This window comes from Salmo trutta, chromosome 16 (assembly GCF_901001165.1).
Source record: "Salmo trutta chromosome 16, fSalTru1.1, whole genome shotgun sequence".
Taxonomy (NCBI): domain Eukaryota; kingdom Metazoa; phylum Chordata; class Actinopteri; order Salmoniformes; family Salmonidae; genus Salmo; species Salmo trutta.
This window is the reverse complement of record NC_042972.1, coordinates 15,809,860-15,830,335: the sequence shown is the minus strand read 5'-3', so window position 1 is coordinate 15,830,335 and position 20,476 is coordinate 15,809,860. Positions and strand designations below refer to the sequence as shown.

At 41.5% G+C, this 20,476-nt stretch overlaps 1 protein-coding gene across 1 annotated transcript in view; it reads left to right on the top strand.

The window, feature by feature from the left end:
- The first annotated feature begins 517 nt into the window (after positions 1 to 517).
- The window catches only part of LOC115150170 (uncharacterized), a 66,572-nt gene continuing 46,613 nt past the window's right edge, over positions 518 to 20,476 (top strand). The window contains exon 1 of the mRNA XM_029693162.1: positions 518 to 994. Within this exon, the coding sequence (XP_029549022.1) occupies positions 992 to 994 (3 nt within the window). The 5' untranslated portion in view covers positions 518 to 991. The remainder of the gene's footprint in view (positions 995 to 20,476) is intronic.

Genomic DNA, 20,476 nt, shown 5'->3' with positions numbered 1-20,476 from the left:
AAAATCACCCTATTCCCTATTTAGTGCACTACTTTTGTCTCTAGCCCTATGGACCCTGGTAAAAAGTGATGCATTATGTAGGGAATGGGGTGCCATTTGGCAGGCAGTTTAAGCCTGCAGCAGCCAGTTTAAGCCTGCAGCAGCCAATAGCCAGTAAAAAGAGGAGACTCTAAAGGGGACTAAGCGATGAAGCTACCCTCCCAAAGCCTTAATGATTAAAATAGACAGAAGGGGGCTGCTATAGAAGGAGGCGATATCACGGTAGTGTGTGTTGTTATTGAGTGTGGGGAAGAGTGTATGGAAGGGTATGTGTATGTCGATATTTGAATACTCATTTCACTTTAGATCTCAATATAGACACACTCATTTTAATACTTTATTGAGATCCAAAATTAAATAAAGCTTTCAAGTGTGTGCCTGAGCACGTGTGTGTATGTGTGTGCGTGTGTGCGTGTGTGTGTGTGCGTGTGTGCGTGTGTGTGCCTGTGTGTGTGTGTAAGAAAGAGAGAGAGCGAGAGAGAGAGAGAAAGAGAATCCCACACTGGTCAGACGCTACTGCTTCCTCTGAGGAAAAGCCTGAAAAGCCTAGAGGGATTTTCTTCTGAAAGGGAAAGCTTTTCTCCTCCCCCTTCTCAGGCATTTTCTCTTGCTCCCTTTCTCTCCTGCGCTCCCACTTGCTCCAAAAACACAGTGCTGCCAGAGAAGCTGAAACGTGGAGCCAGTGAAGCAATAGACAGCTAGACACTTTACAGCTCAGAGCTCAACTCAAACGGGAAAGCCACTAACGAATGGGAGTTTTCCTTCTTATTCTGGGTCGCAGACCACTAACTGTTATGTGGACCTTCCTTTATTGATGGCAGGAACTTGGCTATTGAGAAACATGGCAAGAAGACCTCTCTCTCTCTGGAGTCAAATGGAATTTATCTGGACTGGATTATAAAGAAAAATGTGAAGAAAAATTCAGCAGGATAGAAGAGATACTGTCAGAAAGATGGTAACGAAAGGCACTTTTTCTATTGGGCTGTCATGTGCTTTTGTTTCAGTTGTCTCGTGTTACAGTACTTCTCCAGGTCTATGAGTTGTGGTGCTCCACTGACCTACTGAGTTAATAACCTGCGGGTTTGAACGAGTCCGTGTTGTCTTTTTCAGTGGCTTCTTCTCTAATGCATGAATGGAGAGTGTTCTGTATGCATTTTATTATTCAAAGCACACTGTTGGCAAACTGAGATATAGAGTACAGTATGGATTTCATAGATGAATAGCAAAGCAAGTTAGACTACTACTGCAGCAGGTGCTATGTTTTTGTATGGCCTTGATAATGTTGATTAAAAACGTCTAATCTGAAAGAAATAAGTGAACCCTCACTACAAGTATTTACCAGTTTCGGTCTCCTAAAAAAGTTACACATTAAATGTATTGTCCCTAAAGCACAATGTACTGTTGTTAGGGACACTGTTTCATACAGCTAACTGAACACATCATCTCAAGCCCCTCAGGTGTCCCTCCACTACTTAAGAGAGAGAAAAGAAGCTGCAGCACCGTGTCTTTGTTATGTTGCGACGGCAAAACTTAAGCCCTTTGATTCGAATTGAATTGATATGAATTGCAGTGCATGTTCATTTGATCAGCCTCCAGTTTTTGGCAGTGCAGGGTTGATTGAATCCCAAGCCAAGTGATACCATACATGAAACGTCTGTTCCACTTTCAGCTTGCATCGTTGAATGTTACAGTAACTTCCCTGCGACCTTGAGTGGGAGGTAGCAGCTCTAGACATACCTCTGTATCTTCCTTTTCAAGGTTTGTCATTTAGTTACACATCTACTGTAGGCTTCACTCACTTCACTCACAGGTGCTACAGCTCAAACCATTCCTTGGGAAATTGTGTGACTATATAGCTGCAATGTTCTTAGAACTTCCTACATTGTGACCGACGATATCGTCGCGTTCCGCCCACCTGATTTACATTTGTTATCCTATCAGTTAAAATTATTCGATTACCATACTGTGACTGTTCTGGTTTTCCTTTTTCCTTTTTTTAAAGCTCAATGCTGTTATACAGTAATACTGTATGTTAGTCATTCACTACTTACTGGTCTGTTTGTTTAATACATGACGAATCCCCATGTCAAGTAAATGATTGACTAAGAAAATATAAAAATTCCTATCAAACTTCCTTGGGTCTAGATGCCACATCAGCATGTGTGCTCTAGTCAAACACAACTTGATGGTCTGATGCAGAACAGATTGGATTTGGGATGCCACGCCAAAAGGGTTAATCATGGGATTCAAACTATATTCAAACTTCATGTAAATGATCAACCCCAGGGCCTGAGCAGCTCTTTTGGATGAGTTCTCAACAGTTCAAAGTCAACAAATGTTTATTGACAGCTAAACACGTCTCTCCATTGCTCATAAATGACTGTGACACAAACAACAGAGAGTACAACATACAGTATGAGAAGCTCATGAATTTTACAGGAATACAGGTCAAAGATTTGGTTGAATCTCGAATTGTTGGCTATAGTATATCATACATTGTGGAACTCTTTCTTGGCATGTGCCAACACTATTTGACTCACTTAATCAACCCTATTGATACAGTAGTCTATGTGAGAACTACTTTGTCCATTAAGGATATTTCACAATACCATGGCACAATACCGCAACATGATGCTCATAAAGTATGAAGTTGTGGGAACGTATGGTTTTGGTTTATATTGGTTGTTGGAACGGAGCCATATGTTTCCTTAATAAATCGGAGAGTGTTTTAAACACTCTGAGAACAGAAGTGAACATTTCACCTGTTCTGGAAACATTTATTTTTAGGTTGCAGGGAGGTTCTTAGAACATTTTACTCTGGTTCCTTGAAAGATATCCTGGGAGCTCTTTTATTAGGAGGTTTGGAATAACTTCTTTAAAACTTTCACTGAACGTTTCAATAAAACACAATTAATAACACTGCTAGTTTATTTTGGATTAACTTTTTTTTTACTTCAAGCACATATAGGACACATGGAAATTCAGTTCCTTAGGCATTAATCCAGCCTGGTCAATAGAAACAGTCTTCTAATTCGGACTTTTGAAAAGGTCTTGAGGACGTTGATATATGCCTTCCTTGGTGCTCAACCCCCAAAAAACAAAAAAACAACACAACACTGGGCACCAACTCTTGAGACTTGGCACTAGAGCATGTTGCTTTGACCATTGCGCCATGGCAGTTCACAAGGCTCTAGCAAGCAGGAAGAGTACATGATGATACTTCATGGAAACAGCGCACTGTTTTTAAATATTTTGATTTAAACCTTCCCCAAACCATAGCCCTAACCTTAAACTTGAAATAAATCCCTAAATTTAACCCTTTGAGTTGTTTCTATTTTAACCCTGCAACCACACGGAATTAACCCTATAACCACGTGGAATGAATGCACCCAAAAATCGACTTTCATCCATAATAAAGCAAATTCCGAAGTGAAACTATGAGATCAACACATGTATTGTGACTCGAGGTCTTCACAGATCTGGGTTCAAAATTCTAACTTTTCCGTCGGGTCCGGGTCATGCCCTATTTGATTGTCATTGGGTCTCGGGTCCACAGTATGAAACTACAGCCGATAGACTTGAGTGGACCTACCCACGGTTCTGCATAACCTATAGCATATTTATTTTACAATAATAAGGTGAATTTATTGGCTTTTAGAAGCCCTATTCAACATACAGTACCAGTCAAAAGTTTGGACACACCTACTCATTCAAGGGTATTTCTTTATTTTTACTATTTTCTACATTGTAGAATAATAGTGAAGACATCAAAACTATGAAATAACACATATGGAATCATTAAGTAACCATAAAAGTGATAAACAAATCAAAATATATTTTATATTTTTTGATTCTTCAATGTAACCACCCTTTGCCTTGATGACAGCTTTGCACACTCTTGGCATTCTCTCAACCAGCTTCATGAGGTAGTCACCTGGAATGCATTTCAATTAAGAGTGCCCAAATAAATGCTTCACAAGAGTTCAAGCAACAGACACATGTCAACGTTAACTGTTCAGAGGAGACTTAGTGAATCAGGCCTTCATGGTCAAATTGCTGCAAAGAAACCCCAACTAAAGGACACCAATAAGAAGAAGAGACTGGCTTCAGGCGAAGAAACACGAGCAATGAACATGAGACTGGTGGAAATCTGTCCTTTGGTCTAATGAGTCAAAATGTAAGATTTTTGGTTACAACCGCCATGTCTCTGTGAGACGCAGAGTAGGTGAACGGATGATCTCCGCATGTGTGGTTCTCACTGTGAAGCATGGAGGAGAAGGTGTGATGGTGTGGGGGTGCTTTGCTGGTGACACTGTCTGGTATTTATTTAGAATTCAAGGCACACTTAACCAGCATGGCTATCACAGCATTCTGCAGCAATACGCCATCCCATCTGGTTTGTGCTTAGTGGTACTATCATTTGTTTTTCAACAGGACAATGACCCAACACACCTTCAGGCTGCGTAAGGGCTATTTGACCGTGCTGTATCAGATGACCTGGCCTCCACAATCACCCGACCTCAACCCAATTGAGATGGTTTGGGATGAGTTGGACTACAGAGTGAAGGGAAAGCAGCCAACTAGTGCTCAGCATATGTGGGAACTCCTTCAAGACTGTTGGAAAAGCATTCCTCGTGAATTTGGGTGAGAGAATGCCAAGAGTGTGAAAAGCTGTTATTGGTATACTTTCAGAGATTGTTGAATTATTGGTGTCTATCCCAGTTTTAAGTTAACGTGGTGTTATGGATCCCCATGAATCCTGTGCTCTCCATCTTGTGATAATAGAACTGTTGTAGCCAGCCAAATGCACTTCACAGCTCACCCACTTTTTAGCCTTAGAGAGAACTTGGCATTAGCAGAGAACAAGAAAAAAACACAGCAACTGTCAGTGCCGTTCACCCATATAAGCATACACATACACACACACACACCACCCACCAGTGTCTCCACACTCAGTGTTTACTGAAGGCAAAATCATTCACTTTGATACCTGGAGTGCAAAGAGTAAATGGGATGCCTTACGGGCTAAGACTACCCCTATTAGTGCTGCGTCCAACGCTTTGGCCTATTTAACTAGGTGAAGGGTACTCTGGGAGCCATTACTTACAACTCCCCAAAAACAAACAAACAAGTATTTTTCCTGATGTTTTTCTCGGAAAGCAAGCTCAGAGAATAGCTTGGAGATGAAAAAAATACAGCGTTTTTTCATGCTAAGTGGGTCGTCAGTATTCATCTGTCGAAAAAGTGGCCGAAAAAAAAACACATGAGCAATTTCATGGTAAAGGAATCGGAGTCTCAGCATAATTCTGTTAGCGTGGAATTGCCCAGATATGAAAAACATATATATTTTTAAAAGCTGCCCTCTCACAATAGGATATTTTTCTTTGGGTTGGGTTGCCAGAATTGGCATGTGAACCAGTTCCACAGGTGTGCAACTCCGCCAGGCATTGGTGAAGGGGTTGAGGTGTAAGGATGCAGGGGCTCACTTTGAAAACTAAAAAAAATCCTTCCTTCCTTCAAATTATAAATCAATATTATTCGATAGATGAAAGCTAGGTTAAACTTTAACTTTTACCTACCAAAGCATTTCAAGATATTCAAGGAAAGGAGGAATTAATGATGCAATGTCAAACTATTAAGGATTTTTCATTTAAATCATAAGCATTGTTGCTTTTGGCCAAAATGTGACAGGGGATGGTTTATGGGAGCATTTAATTACACTAAGCCCATTGTCCTCAGAGGCATGGCACAATAGAGTATAGGCCTTAATGTATTTTATTCATCTGTAACTCAAGATTCAGATCATTTGTATTTGAGCTTGAATCCCAGCACACCCACAGGGACCTGTTTTTAATACTGGCCCTCCCGAGGACAAAGACAAACAAAACATCAGACACCCCCAACACTGCCGGAGAATCTTAGAGGCTTGTTAATTAAAACTAGTGGTGTATACAGTAGGCTAAATCAATTTGCTAGCAACACAACGTACAAGACTTCGCTAAAGCTAGATAGAAGGAAGGATGGATGGATGGATGGGTGGATGCATGCAGGGACTTGTCTTGTTGGGGGCCTTCTTTATTAGGCGGGTTCAGCTTTAAAAGGATTTAAAATGGCTTAGTTCAATTGTGTGCCCCTTTGCCAAAGCCCTGAGCCGTGGTTTACAACAGGGTCCCAGACAAAGACAGCACTGTCCCAACAACCAATGAGAGTAGCCCTCTCCTGAAGAAAGAGAGGAAAAAGAGAGAGAAAGGAGGAGGTGGGGGAACATGCTGGGAACAGGGAGCATGCTGGGAACAGGGAAAGAGTTGTTGTATGTTGGAAGCTTGAAATACAGACCTTCTTATACCTTAAAGCAGTTTGTTCTTAGTTTATTTGCAAATGTGCTGCCCACGTATTATACATGTGTTCGCTGAAACAAGTATCTTGCCCTCTATACAGCCCATTTACTGTATATCGTACTGTCCTAAGTTGCTCTAAATGCTGATACATGAGGGATACGGCACAAGTGACAAAGTGCATAACTCGAAAATGAGCCATGCACCCCAAGTAGGGCTCCTGAGTGGTGCAGCACTTTAAGGCAAAGCATCTCAGTGCTAGAGGTGTCACTACAGACCCTGGTTCAATTCCAGGCTGTATCACAACTGGCCGTGATTGGGAGTCCCATCGGGTAGTGCACAATTGGCTGAGCATCGGCTGGGGTAGGCCATCATTGTAAATAAGAATTTGTTCTTAAAACTGACTTGCCTGGTTAAAGAAATTAAATAAACTGAAATTCCGTTTCAGATATATGATCTCTCTAATGGTTATTTTAGCTATCACTTGTTTTGGGAACAATGTGGAATTCTCCTGCCCACCACCTTGTGTCCACACAGACATAATAATGTGGTTTTGGGTAGATGTGTTGTCTAGGATTTGCTGTCTACCTGTCTGTCTGGCCAGACGAGCATGATGAGTCACTAGAGTTTACCAATGGGTCACTGCTCTTTCTCTAAAACCACAAACCATCACTTCTAATCAAAAGTGACATTCCTTGGAGCATTGGAGAGTTTCTGTGCGTAGTGGTTTCCCTGCGTAGTGGTTTGGGTTGTGGTCTTTAGCCCAGAGGGGCTATTGACTTGCCTGTCCATCCCTCAAGAGTTTGTGGAAAAATGTGATGATTAGTTCTCGAAATCATGAGCCCATGGCATGTCGCACAAAGGGATAGGGGGTCATTTGGATGGAAGTCAGAGATGATCTTTACGCTAAGCACATTTGCATTTGTTTTACACGCCTTTAAGCTTTTGACCTTGCTGCTGATTACAGGGTTCAAACACTGCCAGTCTACACATAGCGTGACACACACCATGACAGGTTGTTTACATAGCCGATGAAATCCAAGAGCAGTCCTGCCTTCGTTGACCAGTGCCCAAGGCAGTAGGAGGGAGGGAGAGTGAGGTAGTTAGTGAGAGAGGGGGGTATGTAGAGATAGAGAGAGAGATGGGGGTAACGAAAGAGTAGGTTGAGTGAGGCGTGGTAGGTAGAGCGAGAGAGAGGGGGTAGGTAGAGAGAGAGAAAGAAGACTATAATATGAGCTGTGTTCGAATACCCATACTAATGTAACCGATGTGAAATGGCTAGCTAGTTAGCGGTGGTGTGCGCTAATAGCGTTTCAATCAGTGATGTCACTCGCTCTGAGACTTGAAGTAGGGTTTCCCCTTGCGTTGCAAGGGCTGCGGTTTTTGTGGCGCGATGTGAAATGGCTAGTTAGTTAGCGGTGGTGCGCGCTAATAGCGTTTCAATCAGTGACGTCACTCGCTCTGAGACTTGAAGTAGGGTTTACCCTTGCGTTGCAAGGGCCGCAGCTTTTGTGGTGCGATGGGTAACGATGCTTCGGTGGGTGTCAGTTGTTGATGTGTGCAAGGGTCCCTGGTTCGAGCCCGGGTTAGGGCGAAGAGAGGGACGGAACCTACACTGTTACACTAACATACTGTAAACTACATACTTAATGAGTATATACTACATACTATATACTAGGGATGCACAATATATCTGTAAGCATATCGGTATTGGACGATATTAGCTAAAAATGCCAACATCGGCATCGGCCCGATGTCTAGTTTAACACCGATGTGCAAAACCAATATCAAAGCTGACGTAGGTACATGACATAATGACGCCACAAAAAATATAGCGCTACACATGCAACACAGCATTCCTAACCTAGCCCACAATGTCTGCTGTGTGGATCGAGCAATCAACAAGTCGAGCAGTCATTTGAAAGAGTAAGAACATTTCAGCGCCAAGATAATGGAATTCATTGCCCTTGAAAATCAACCGTTCTCTGTCGTGGATGATCTTGGCATCACCGACTGGTCGAGCACCGGTATACACTACCAAGGAGGGGAAATTTTTCAGATGTTGGCCTACCGGAGTTACAGAGTATTGTTTAAACTCACATCCATGAGAGTCACTGCTATTAGCTTCACGACTGACCAGCGATGTCAGCCCCATGAGCATTATAAGTCTGACAGCACAGTGGGTCGACGAGGATTTCATACTGAGGAAAGCCATATTGCATGCTCAAGAATGTGCTGGTTCTCATACCACTGCTGCCATTTCAGTGGCATTTGAGAACATGTTTGAAACTTGGAAACATGAACACTCCTAGCTCCATTCGAGCAACTGTCTTGAGAAATAAATTCAACTGCATCTGCAGCAGGCGTGATACCCTGTCATGGCTTTGAAATACCTGCTCAACAAAAATGCCAACACAGACCATCGGGTTAACTTTGAAAAGTACTCTACCAGAGGCTGGGAACAAGCGATTCGGTGGCATTCTCACTGTGGCGCCACCATGCTCGTTGCTAGGTACAAGGACCGCTACTTCGATGCAGACAAGAAACAGGGTTTACGTTAAATGTTATGGACATAGCTGGACAAGATGGAAACGGACACAGTGACAGTGCACACCGAGGAAGAGAGGCCACGGACAGACAGAGGTAAAACGTCACTGCTTGGCATGTATGATGAAATCCTGGTTGAGACTGAACAAATGAACAACAAAACAGCACAGCAAGTAAGTGAAATAAATAGATTTTGATTATGTTTTACTGGAAATGGGGACATACGTAAATGCCAACAAAATAACTTGGTCAGTGTGTGTGTTTCAACTATTTAACTGTACTAGAATGTTTTAAATCTCGCAAAAATGTTTAATATCGGTTATCGGTATCAGTATTGATTTTTTTTTTGGCAAGGAAATATCGGATATCGGTATCGGGCAAAAATGTCATATCGGTGCATCCCTACTACATCATTTCAGTTGAGCGTAGCAGAGCTTTGCCTGTCTATTGGAAGTTGATGCTGTTGCTTTGCAACCTCTTGCTAGCTTGTTAGCATAACAAACGACTAGCTAAACATTTTACGATTTGTGTTCATAAATTCAATCTGTAGTGCCAGAGTGTGCTCTGGGACTTCATAAATTCAGAGTGTTGTCCGATTGTCCAGTCGTAAATTCAGAGCGTTTCGCTCTCGGGGCATTCAGTGAGCACACAAGACGCTCTGGCCGAGGAGTAGGGTTGATCCGAGCGTTCAATGGCAATCAAGCACCCAAGCTAACTGGCTAATGTTAGCTAGCTACTTCCAGACACAAATGAGAGAACACCTCACTCTAACCATTTTACTTGCCCTAGCAGAGCTGGTTAGGCTGTTTTCATGTTATCCAGAGCATTGGTGACTGTAACTGTGCTGCTGGCAACAATTTAATTATGCTTTTTTTGCCAACGTTTACTGACACCGGCCATATTCAACGAGTGTTGTCGAGTGTTCGTAAATTCATTAGTTATTCTGTGCGAGAGTGCTCTTAAATCGGAGTAGATTGACAGAATTAACAATGTTCCTTGATATGCACAATGACTATACCACTTAGCTAAGAATGATATGAATAATCAAGTCAAAAAAGTTGGGTAGTTAGTTAGATATCAGATAGTTAATATACTGCCTGGCAAGTTAGATGTATTAGTAGCCAACTAACATTAGGTAACTAAAGTATATACTGTTGTAATGTTATCCGGTTCGTAAGGATAGCATAGCTAACAAATTGTCAGCCAACATAACGTGTAACATAACTTATTTGAAAAGTCATAACTTTATTACATTGCTCAACATTTTCTGAAACATTTGTCATAATTAGTTAAAGCAATGAATTTGTATCCGCTCTCGTCGGACTTCGGTTGCCTATTTTCTGCCATTTTCTTAAAATCTGAAAAGTTATGAAGCCACGCCCATTTTCTGAAGAATTGCATTGTGGGCCCTAAAAGAACGGAAATAGTGTCCACTGCATGTATACTTAGTATTTTGGAGAACTTAGTACGACATCCGGGAACTTTTGGCATACTAACCATTTCCATACTATGACCAGTAAGCATACTATATACTCAATTCACAGCACAAATAGTACGGTTAGTCCAGTTAGTATGAGTATTCAAATACAGCTTAACTCTTCAGTGCTTATCTCAGCGAAATACCCAGGGGACATCCCTCTGATAAACAGGACAAAGACCCACCCATCATGACAGATGCCACAGCAGAGAACAGACAATCCATGTCAAACAATGACCTTTGATTGAAAGGCTTCAAGAGTGTGTTGAATAGGGTTAAACCTCTGGATACACAGGACAATAGATGCCAGATGGAAAACCCCAGGATGTCTCACACACACACACACACACACACACACACACACACACACACACACACACACACACACACACACACACACACACACACACACACACACACACACACACACACACACACACACACACACACACACACACACACACACACACACACACACACACACACACACACACACACAGCAGGGCTTACTTGAGTGGGCGGCAGGGTAGGCGGTACTGGAATGTTGCTGTCAGCTGGATTCAGAAGTAGTCTACTGTCTGTGTGGACTAGGGGGAATCCCAATAGTGTAATGTGCTTTCCTCTCCCTGTCTCCTCTCCTTCGTTTGCACTGATCTGAAAGCATTAGATAGGTGAAAGTAATGTGGTAGATGCCCAACAAGGATTTGCTTACACCAGCTCAGTAACATCAGTGCAGGTAAAGGAGCTGAGAAGAGGAGGCTAATACCTTCTATTGAGATACATCCTCCATTATAATGCTTGTGGATTCAAACTTGATTAAATATTTTGCTCTGGGTCTCTGTGATTCAAAAGCCTTTCAGGAAGGAGAGGTAAACCTATTCATTGTTGTTTTTTTTTACATATGGAAATAGAGCTAGATACAGCAATATACTGTCGAGCTGTTATGTGTTGTCACAAGGATGTGGGGCAGTGATAGTGCAAGGGTGTAAATGGGAGTTAACCAAATTGTTATAAGCCAGAATTAATTTTTATGAGAGAAAGCGCTGAAATACAAAGCAATAGCATCAATAATACTGAAAACAATGGAACAAACTAATTCATCCTCACCATTCCCCTACACTATGGTATGGGGGTCATTGTGGTCAAAAGGATTTTCAAACGGGTTTCCTATTTTTCATAATCTGTTTTTGTTGCTGAGTTGCTTATACCATCACATTTCATTTAATCACGAATCATCAGATATTAGATTAAGAGGGCTGACAAGTTGCTATGAGCCTGGCCAATGCTTAGCATGTAGTCGGAGGACAAAGGGGCTACTATCAGAGCCACACCTGAGACACGGCTCCTTTATGCAAATACCGGACCCATCTGCCATCAAAGACAGTGTTTTCCCTGGGAAGAAGTCGTGCTGAACTGCGCACGGCCCCGGCCTGTTTGGCATGTCATGCTGGCAGTTGGTCAAGTGTAATGGGATACAAAATAACTCATAACACCAGGCTCCCTTCCTCCACTCACTTCACTTGGCTTAAAGAGGCAGTCTGAACTCGATCCAGCTGCAGAGCTATGTTGACTGCAGCTCAATGGGGTCCCACTCACCAGAATATATCACCAGCCAAGCCACCCATGAGGTGGAATGAGTCAGGGTGAGAGGCGAAATGTCCAATGAGTTCAGCCTGTCTGGATTGAAAATGTACCTTGTCAGGATTTGGTCATTTTAGCCAGGTGTGAAGTTAATGAAAAGAGTCAGCCATTTAAGGTTATATTTGATTTTTACCTTTATTTAACTAGGCAAGTCAGTTAAGAATAAATTCTTATTAACAATGACGGCCTACCACGGCCAAACCCAGATGACGCTGAGCCAATTGTGCGCCGCCCTATGGGACTCCCAATCACGGCCGGATGTGATACAGCCTGGATGTGGCGGTCAATGTGCCTGCTAGCTACTACTAGCTAGCTTCATTCATTGACAACACAGAGTTGGAACTTATGTAATATTATTTTATAGGTCCGTAATAAACCATTTACAAGGTATTTAGGTAACACATTACTCGACACCCAGTGTCATAACACATTATGACACGGTCATAACCATGGCATAATATGTCATAACAGCTGACATAACTTGTCATCACATCTCATAATATGGTCACCAGTCTCAACGTCAACAGTGAAGAGGCGACTCCGAGATTCTGGCCTTCTAGGCAGAGTTCCTCTGTCCAGTGTCTGTGTTCTTTTGCCCATCTTAATATTTTATTTTTATTCGCCAGTCTGAGATATGGCTTTTTCTTTGCAACTCTGCCTAGAAGGCCAGCATCCCGGAGTCGCCACTTCACTGTTGATGTTGAGACTGGTGTTTTGTGGGTACTATTTAATGAAGCTGCCAGTTGAGGACTTGTGAGGCGTCTGTTTCTCAAACTAGACACTAATGTATTTGTCCTCTTGCTCAGTTGTGCACTGGGGCCTCCCACTCGTCTTTCTATTTTGCTTAGAGACAGTTTGCGCTGTTCTGTGAAGGGAGTAGTACACAGCATTGTACGAGACCTTCAGTTTCTTGGAATAGCCTTCATTTCTCAGAACAAGAATAGTCTGACAAGTTTCAGAAGAAAGTACTTTGTTTCTGGCCATTTTGAGCCTGTAATCAAACCCATAAGTGCTGCTTCTCCAGATACTCAACTAGTCTAAATAAGGCCCGTTTTATTGCTTCTTTAATCAGAACAACAGTTTTCAGCTGTGATAACATAATTGCAAAGGGTTTTCTAATGATCAATTAGTCTTTTAAAATGATAAACTTGGATTAGCTAACACAACGTGCCATTGGAACACAGGAGGGATGGTTGCTCATAATGGGCCTCTGTACGCCTATGTAGATATTCCATAAAAAAATTGCCGTTTCCAGCTACTATATTCATTTACAACATTACAATGTCTACATTGTATTTCTGATCAATTTGATGTTATTTTAATGGACAAACATTTAGATTCTTTCAAAAACAAGGAAATTTCATAGTGACCCCAAACTTTTGAACAGTAGTGCATGTATTTTTCTAATCATATTTTAAATGACTTTTAGAAAATACACTTTATTACATGGTCAAGAAGCATTATGACCATACTGTGTCACTTTACTTAGACTAAGAAAATACACTTTATTACGCTGTTAAGAAGCATTTTGACCATCATAATCATATAAGCCAGATAGGCCTATCACATTCATTCCCTTATGCCAGTCATCAGTCAAAAAGGGGTGTCTTGTCCTGCTCCTGAAATCTGCTCCTGCATTCATTCCAGTCATCGGCAACAGAGCATTGGGGTAAGTACATGTCTGACATCAATGTGTGCAAAAATATAAACGCACCACGTAAATTGTTGGTCCCTGGTTCCATGAGCTGAAATAAAAAATCCCAGAAATGTTCTGTACGCACAAATATCTTATTTCTCTCAAATTATGTGCACAAATTAGTTTACATCCCGATAAGTGAGCATTTCTCCTTTGCCAAGATAATTCATCCACTTGACAGGTGTGGCGTATCAAGAAGCTAATTAAACAGCATGATCATTACACAGGTGCACCTTGTGCTGAGGATAATTAAAGGTCACTTTAAAATGTGCAGTTGTGTCACACAAGACAATGCCACAGATGTCTCAAGTTGCGGGAGCATGCAATTTGCATGCTGACAGCAGAAATGTCCACAATAATGCCAGATAATTTAATGTTAATTTCTCTACCATAAGCTGCCTTCAATGTCATTTTAGAGAATTTGGCAGTACGTCCAACCGGTCTCACAAACGCACAACACGTGTAACCATGCCAGCCCAGGACCTCCACATCCCGCTTCTTCAACTGCGGGTTTGTCTGAGGAGGGGTGCTGAGGAGTATTTCTGTCTGTAATGGTCCCGTGTGGCTCAATTGGTAGAGCATGGTGTTTGCAATGCCAGGGTTGTGGGTTCGATTCCCATGGGGGACCAGTACGGAGAAAAAAATGTATGAAATGTATGCATTCACTACTGTAAGTTGCTCTGGACAAGAGTGTCTGCTAAATGACGTAAATGTAATAAAGCCCTTTTCTTGGGAAAAACAAATTCTGATTGGCTGGGACCTGTTCCCCAGTGGGTGGGACTGGCTGCCAATTGGGTGGGCCTATGAACTCCCAGGCCCACCCATGGCTGCACCCCTGCCCAGTCATGTGAAATCCATAGATTAGGGAATAAAGAATTTATTTCAATTGACTGATTTCCTTGTATGAACTGTAACTCAGTAAAATCTTAGAAAATGTTGCATTTATATTTTTGTTCAGTATATACTAATAATTAGGTATGGTAAAAAAATAAATATTATGTAGAGTTGAAGTCGGAAGTTTAAATACACCTTAGCTAAATACATTTAAACTCAGTTTTTCAAAATTCCTGACATCCTAGTAAATCCTAGTAAAAATTACCTGTATTAGGTCAGGTAGGATCACCACTTTATTTTATGAATGTGAAATGTCAGAATAATAGTAGAGATAATGATTTATTTCAGCTTTTATTTCTTTCATCACATTCCCAGTGGGTCAGAAGTTTACATACACTCAATTAATATTTGGTAGCATTGCCTTTAAATTGTTTAACTTGAGTCAACGTTTGGGTAGCCTTCCACAAGCTTCCCACAATAAGTTGGGTGAATTTTGTCCCATTTCTCTGAACAGAGCTGGGATAACTGAGTCAGGTTTGTAGGCCTCCTTGCTCACACACGCTTTTTCAGTTCTGCCCACAAATTGTCTATAGGATTGAGGTCAGGGCTTTGTGATGTCCACTCCAAAACCTTGACTTTGTTGTCCTTAAGCCATTTTGCCACAACTTTTGAAGTATGCTTGGGGTCAGTGTTCATTTGGAAGACCCATTTGCGACCAAGCTTTAACATCCTGACTGATGTCTTGAGATGTTGCTTCAATATATCCACATATTTTCCATCCTCATGATGCCATCTATTTTGTGAAGTGCACCAGTCCCTCCTGCAGCAAAGCACCCCCACAACATGATGCTGCCACACCCGTGCTTCACGGTTGTGATGGTGTTCTTTGGCTTGCAAGCCTCTCCTTTTTCCCTCCAAACATAACGATGGTCATTATGGCCAAACAGTTCTATTTTTGTTTCATCAGACCAGAGGACATTTCTTCAAAAAGTACGAACTTTGTCCCCATGTGCAAGTTGCAAACCGCAGTCTGGATTTTTTATGGCTGTTTTGGAGCAGTGGCTTCTTCCTTGCTGAGCGGCCTTTCAGGTTATGTTGATATTGGACTCGTTTTACTGTGGATATAGATATTTTTGTACCTGTTTCCTCCAGCATCTTCACAAGGTCCTTTGCTGTTGTTCTGGGATTGATTTGCACTTTTCGCAACAAAGTACGTTCATCTCTAGGAGACAGAACGTGTCTCCTTCCTGAGCGGTATGACGGCTGCGTGGTCCCATGGTGTTTATACTTGCGTACTATTGTTTGTACAGATGATCGTGGTACCTTCAGGCTTTTGGAAATTGATCCCAAGGGTGAAGTCACCCTTTGTAGCCACCCTTTGCCTTGATGACAGCTTTGCACACTCTTTGCATTCTCTCAACCAGCTTCAACTGGAATGCTTTTCCAACAGTCTTGAAGGAGTTCTCACATATGCTAAGCCCCTGTTTGCTGCTTTTCCTTCACTCTTCGGTCCAACTCATCCCAAAACATCTCAATTGGGTTGAGGTCAGGGGATTGTGGAGGCCAGGTCATCTGATGCAGCACTCCATCACTCTCCTGCTTGGTCAAATAGCCTTTACACAGCCTGGGGGTGTTTTGTGTAATTGTCCAGTTGAAAAACAAACAATTGTCCCACTAAGCTCAAACCAGATGGGATGGCGTATTGCTGCAGAATGCTGTGGTAGCCATGCTGGTTAAGTGTGCCTTGAATTCTAAATAAATCACACAGTGTCACCAGCAAAGCACACCCACACCATCACACCTCCATGCTTCATGGTGGGAACCACTCATGTGGAGATCTGTTCACCTACTCTCCGTCTCACAAAGACAAGGCAGATTTCAAAAAGGCTTTACAACGAATGCAAAACATTAGATTATGTCAGCAGAATACCCAGCCAGAAATAATCAGACATCCATTTTTCAAGCTAGCATATAATGTCACAAAAACCAAAACCACAGCTAAATGCAGCACTAACCTTTGATGATCTTCATCAGATGACACTCCTAGGACATTATGTTATACAATACATGCATGTTTTGTTCAATCAAGTTCATATTTATATCAAAAACCAGCTTTTTACATTAGCATGTGACTAGCATGTGACTAGCATTCCCACCGAAACACTTCCGGTGAATTTACTAAATTACTCACGATAAACGTTCACAAAAAACATAACAATTATTTTAAGAATTATAGATACAGAACTCCTTTATGCAATCGCTATGTCCGATTTTAAAATAGCTTTTCGGTGAAAGCACATTTTGCAATATTCTGAGTAGATAGCCCGGCCATCACAGGCTAGCTATTTTGACACCCACCAAGTGTGGTACTCACCAAACTCAGATTTACTATAAGAAAAATTGGATTACCTTTGCTGTTCTTCGTCAGAATGCACTCCCAGGACTTCTACTTCAATAACAAATGTTGGTTTGGTTCCAAATAATCCATAGTTATATCCAAATAGCGGCGTTTGTTTGTGCGTTCAAGACACTATCCGAAGGGTAAAGAAGGGTGACGCGCCCGGCACGTTTTGTGACAAAAAAAATCTAAATATTCCATTACCGTACTTCGAAGCATATCAAACGCTGTTTAAAATCAATTTTTATGCAATTTTTCTCGTAAAAAAGCGATAATATTCCGACTGGGAAACCCTGTTTTCATTCAAAGACGAAAAAATAAAATCATGGAGTCGTCTCGTGCATGCGCCCCCAGTCTCATTGTTCTCAGATCGACCACTATCCAAATGCGCTACTGTTTTTCAGCCATGGCCTGCAAAGTCATCGTTCAACGTTCTGGTGCCTTCTGAGAGCCTATGGGAGCGTTAGAAAATGTTACGTTATGCCAGAGATCCCCTGTTTTGGATAGAGATGATCAAGAAGGCCAAGAAATAGTCAGAGATAGCGCTTCCTGTTTGGAATCCTCTCAGGTTTTGGCCTGCCAAATGAGTTCTGTTATACTCACAGACACCATTCAAACAGTTTTAGAAACTTTAGGGTGTTTTCTATCCAAATCAAACAATTATATGCATATTCTAGTTACTGGGCAGGAGTAGTAACCAGATTAAATCGGGTACGTTTTTTATCCGGCCGTGCAAATACTGCCCCCTATCCCCAACAGGTTAATGAGAGTCTTATCTTTAAAATGGTGTGAAATAGTTGATTGTTTGAGAAAATTTAATTGTGGTATTTTAGTTGGTTTTGTATTTCACGCCGTGCGATGCCATTGGCTGTTGGCTAGGGGTTCCGCAGGCGGGACGTCTGTCCTCAACAGGTTATTCCAACCACGTTGTCCGATTTCATAAAGGCTTTACAGCGAAAGCAAAACATTAGATTATGTCAGGAGAGTACCCTGCCAAAAATAATCACACAGCCATTTTCAAAGCAAGCATATATGTCACAAAAACCAAAACCACAGCTAAATGCAGCACTAACCTTTGATGATCTTCATCAGATGACACTCCTTGGACATTATGTCATACAATACTTGCATGTTTTGTTCAATCAAGTTGTCATAATAGTTGAAGCCGTGTTGTATGGACCAAACTGCAGACGGAATGTGGATACTCATCTTTTTAATATATAAGAGCAAAGCATCCACAGGAAAAACAATAATTACTAACAACAGGCTATGTACAACCAAAAGACTAGCAGTGTTAGCACAACCACCCACAAACCCAAGTGACAAACATACTCCTAAATATATGACTCCCAATCAGGAACAACAATCCCCAGCTGTTCCTGATCAGGAGTCACAAGACTAACACAGAAACAGACATACTAGACAATACATTCTTCTGCCACGTCCTGACCAAAATACTACACCACTACTCCCTCTGCTGGTCAGGACATGACACAAGTTCATATTTTTATCAAAAACCAGCTTTTTACATTAGCATGTGATGTTCAGAACTAGCATACCCACCGAAAACTTGCAATATTCTGAGTACATAGCTCAGCCATCACGGCTAGCTAATTTGACACCCACCAAGTTTGGCACAACCTAAACTCAGAATTACTATTAAAAAAATTGGATTACCTTTGCTGTTCTTCGTCAGAATGCACTCCCAGGACTTCTACTTCAACAACAAATGTTGTTTTGGTTCCAAATAATCCATAGTTATATCCAAATACCTCCGTTTTGTTCGTGCGTTCAGGTCACTATCCGAAGGGTAACGCGCGAACGCATTTCGTGACCAAATTTTTAAAAATATTCCATTACCGTACTTAGAAGCATGTCAAACGCTGTTTAAAATCAATTTTTATGCTATTTTTCTCGCAAAATAGCGATAGTATTCCAACCGGACAACGGTGTATTCATTCAAAGAGAGAAAGAAAAAAATGGCGAAGTTTCGTGAACGCGCATCTCCAGTGTCACTGTCCCCAGGCAGGCCACTTACAAACTGTGCTGCTGTTCTTTGCGCAGAGACAGGATACGCGTCATTCCGCTTTCTAAAGGCTTCAGCGAGACAATGGAAGCCTTAGAAAGTGTCACGTAACAGCACAGATGCTGTAATTTCGAGAGAGATGCAACAGAAGGACAACAAATTGTCAGACGGTTCTTCCTGCATGGAATCTTCTTAGGTTTTGGCCTGCCATAGGAGTTATGTTATACTCACAGACACCATTCAAACAGTTTTAGAAACTTTAGAGTGTTTTCTATCTAAATCTACTAATTATATGCATATTCTCATTTCTGGGCAAGAGTAGTAACCAGTTTAAATCGGGTACGTTTTTTATCCGGCCGTGAAAATACTGCCCCCTCGCCCCAACAGGCTAAAGTGTGAGCTATTAATGCTTTATAAATACTGTTTTGAGTGTCCAGTGTAATTTCTCACAAAAATATGTGCATGCCATTGGTAGACATTCCAGCAGTAACTGGTAATAGGGCTCCCTTGTGGCGCAGCGGTCTAAGGTACTGCATCTCAGTGCTAAATGTGTCACTACAGACCCTGGTTTGATTCCAGGCTGTATCACAACTGGCTGTGATTGGGAGTCCCATAGGGCGGTGCACAATTGGCCCAGTGTCGTCCGGGTTAGGGTTTGGCAGGGGTAGGCCGTCATTGTAAATAAGAATTTGTTCTTAACTGACTTGCCTAGATAAATAAAGGTTAAATAATATACAAATAAATAATAAGCACACCACACAGGATACTTAAGGAAAAATACATTTTTGAATAACTAGCTTATTAACATTTACAAATGTAAATGGTGAGCTTACTGTTTGTACACGCCTTATTAATGGTTTGTTACAGACCCTTAAAATAAATAAAGTGTTACCAGAACTTAACTAGCTAGCAAGTGATTTTGGGCACTGATAAACTAAAAGTAAGAGTTACTACCCCACTGTCACTACCACAGTGTGACATGCCCTTAGTTGTTCTGTGAATCAGTTACACAGAGGGATATATTCATTCAAAAATATGGATTTAGTTCATTACATTGAAAAATACAGTTGCTGAATGTATATATCTTCTGGCTTTTGGGAAACTCATCATTTGATCTTCCTTATGATGGAAAGGCCTGCATTGCATAGGATGTTGAAGTGGCAATCTATTTCATAGAAGACTAATCTACACACTGGGCTGCTCTAGGAAGCTAGGTTTTACCATTAGGTATAGTTGTAAAGAATTTGACTGTCAAATCACCACCTTCCGGAGACACCTGAAACCCCACCTCTTTAAGGAATACCTGGGATAGGATAAAGTAATCCTTCTAACACCCCCCCCCCCAAAAAAAAATATATAGATGTACTATTGTAAAGTGGTTGTTCCACTGGATATCATAAGGTGAATGCACCAATTTGTAAGTCGCTCTGGATAAGAGCGTCTGCTAAATGACGTAAATGTAAATGTAAATGTAATAAACAGC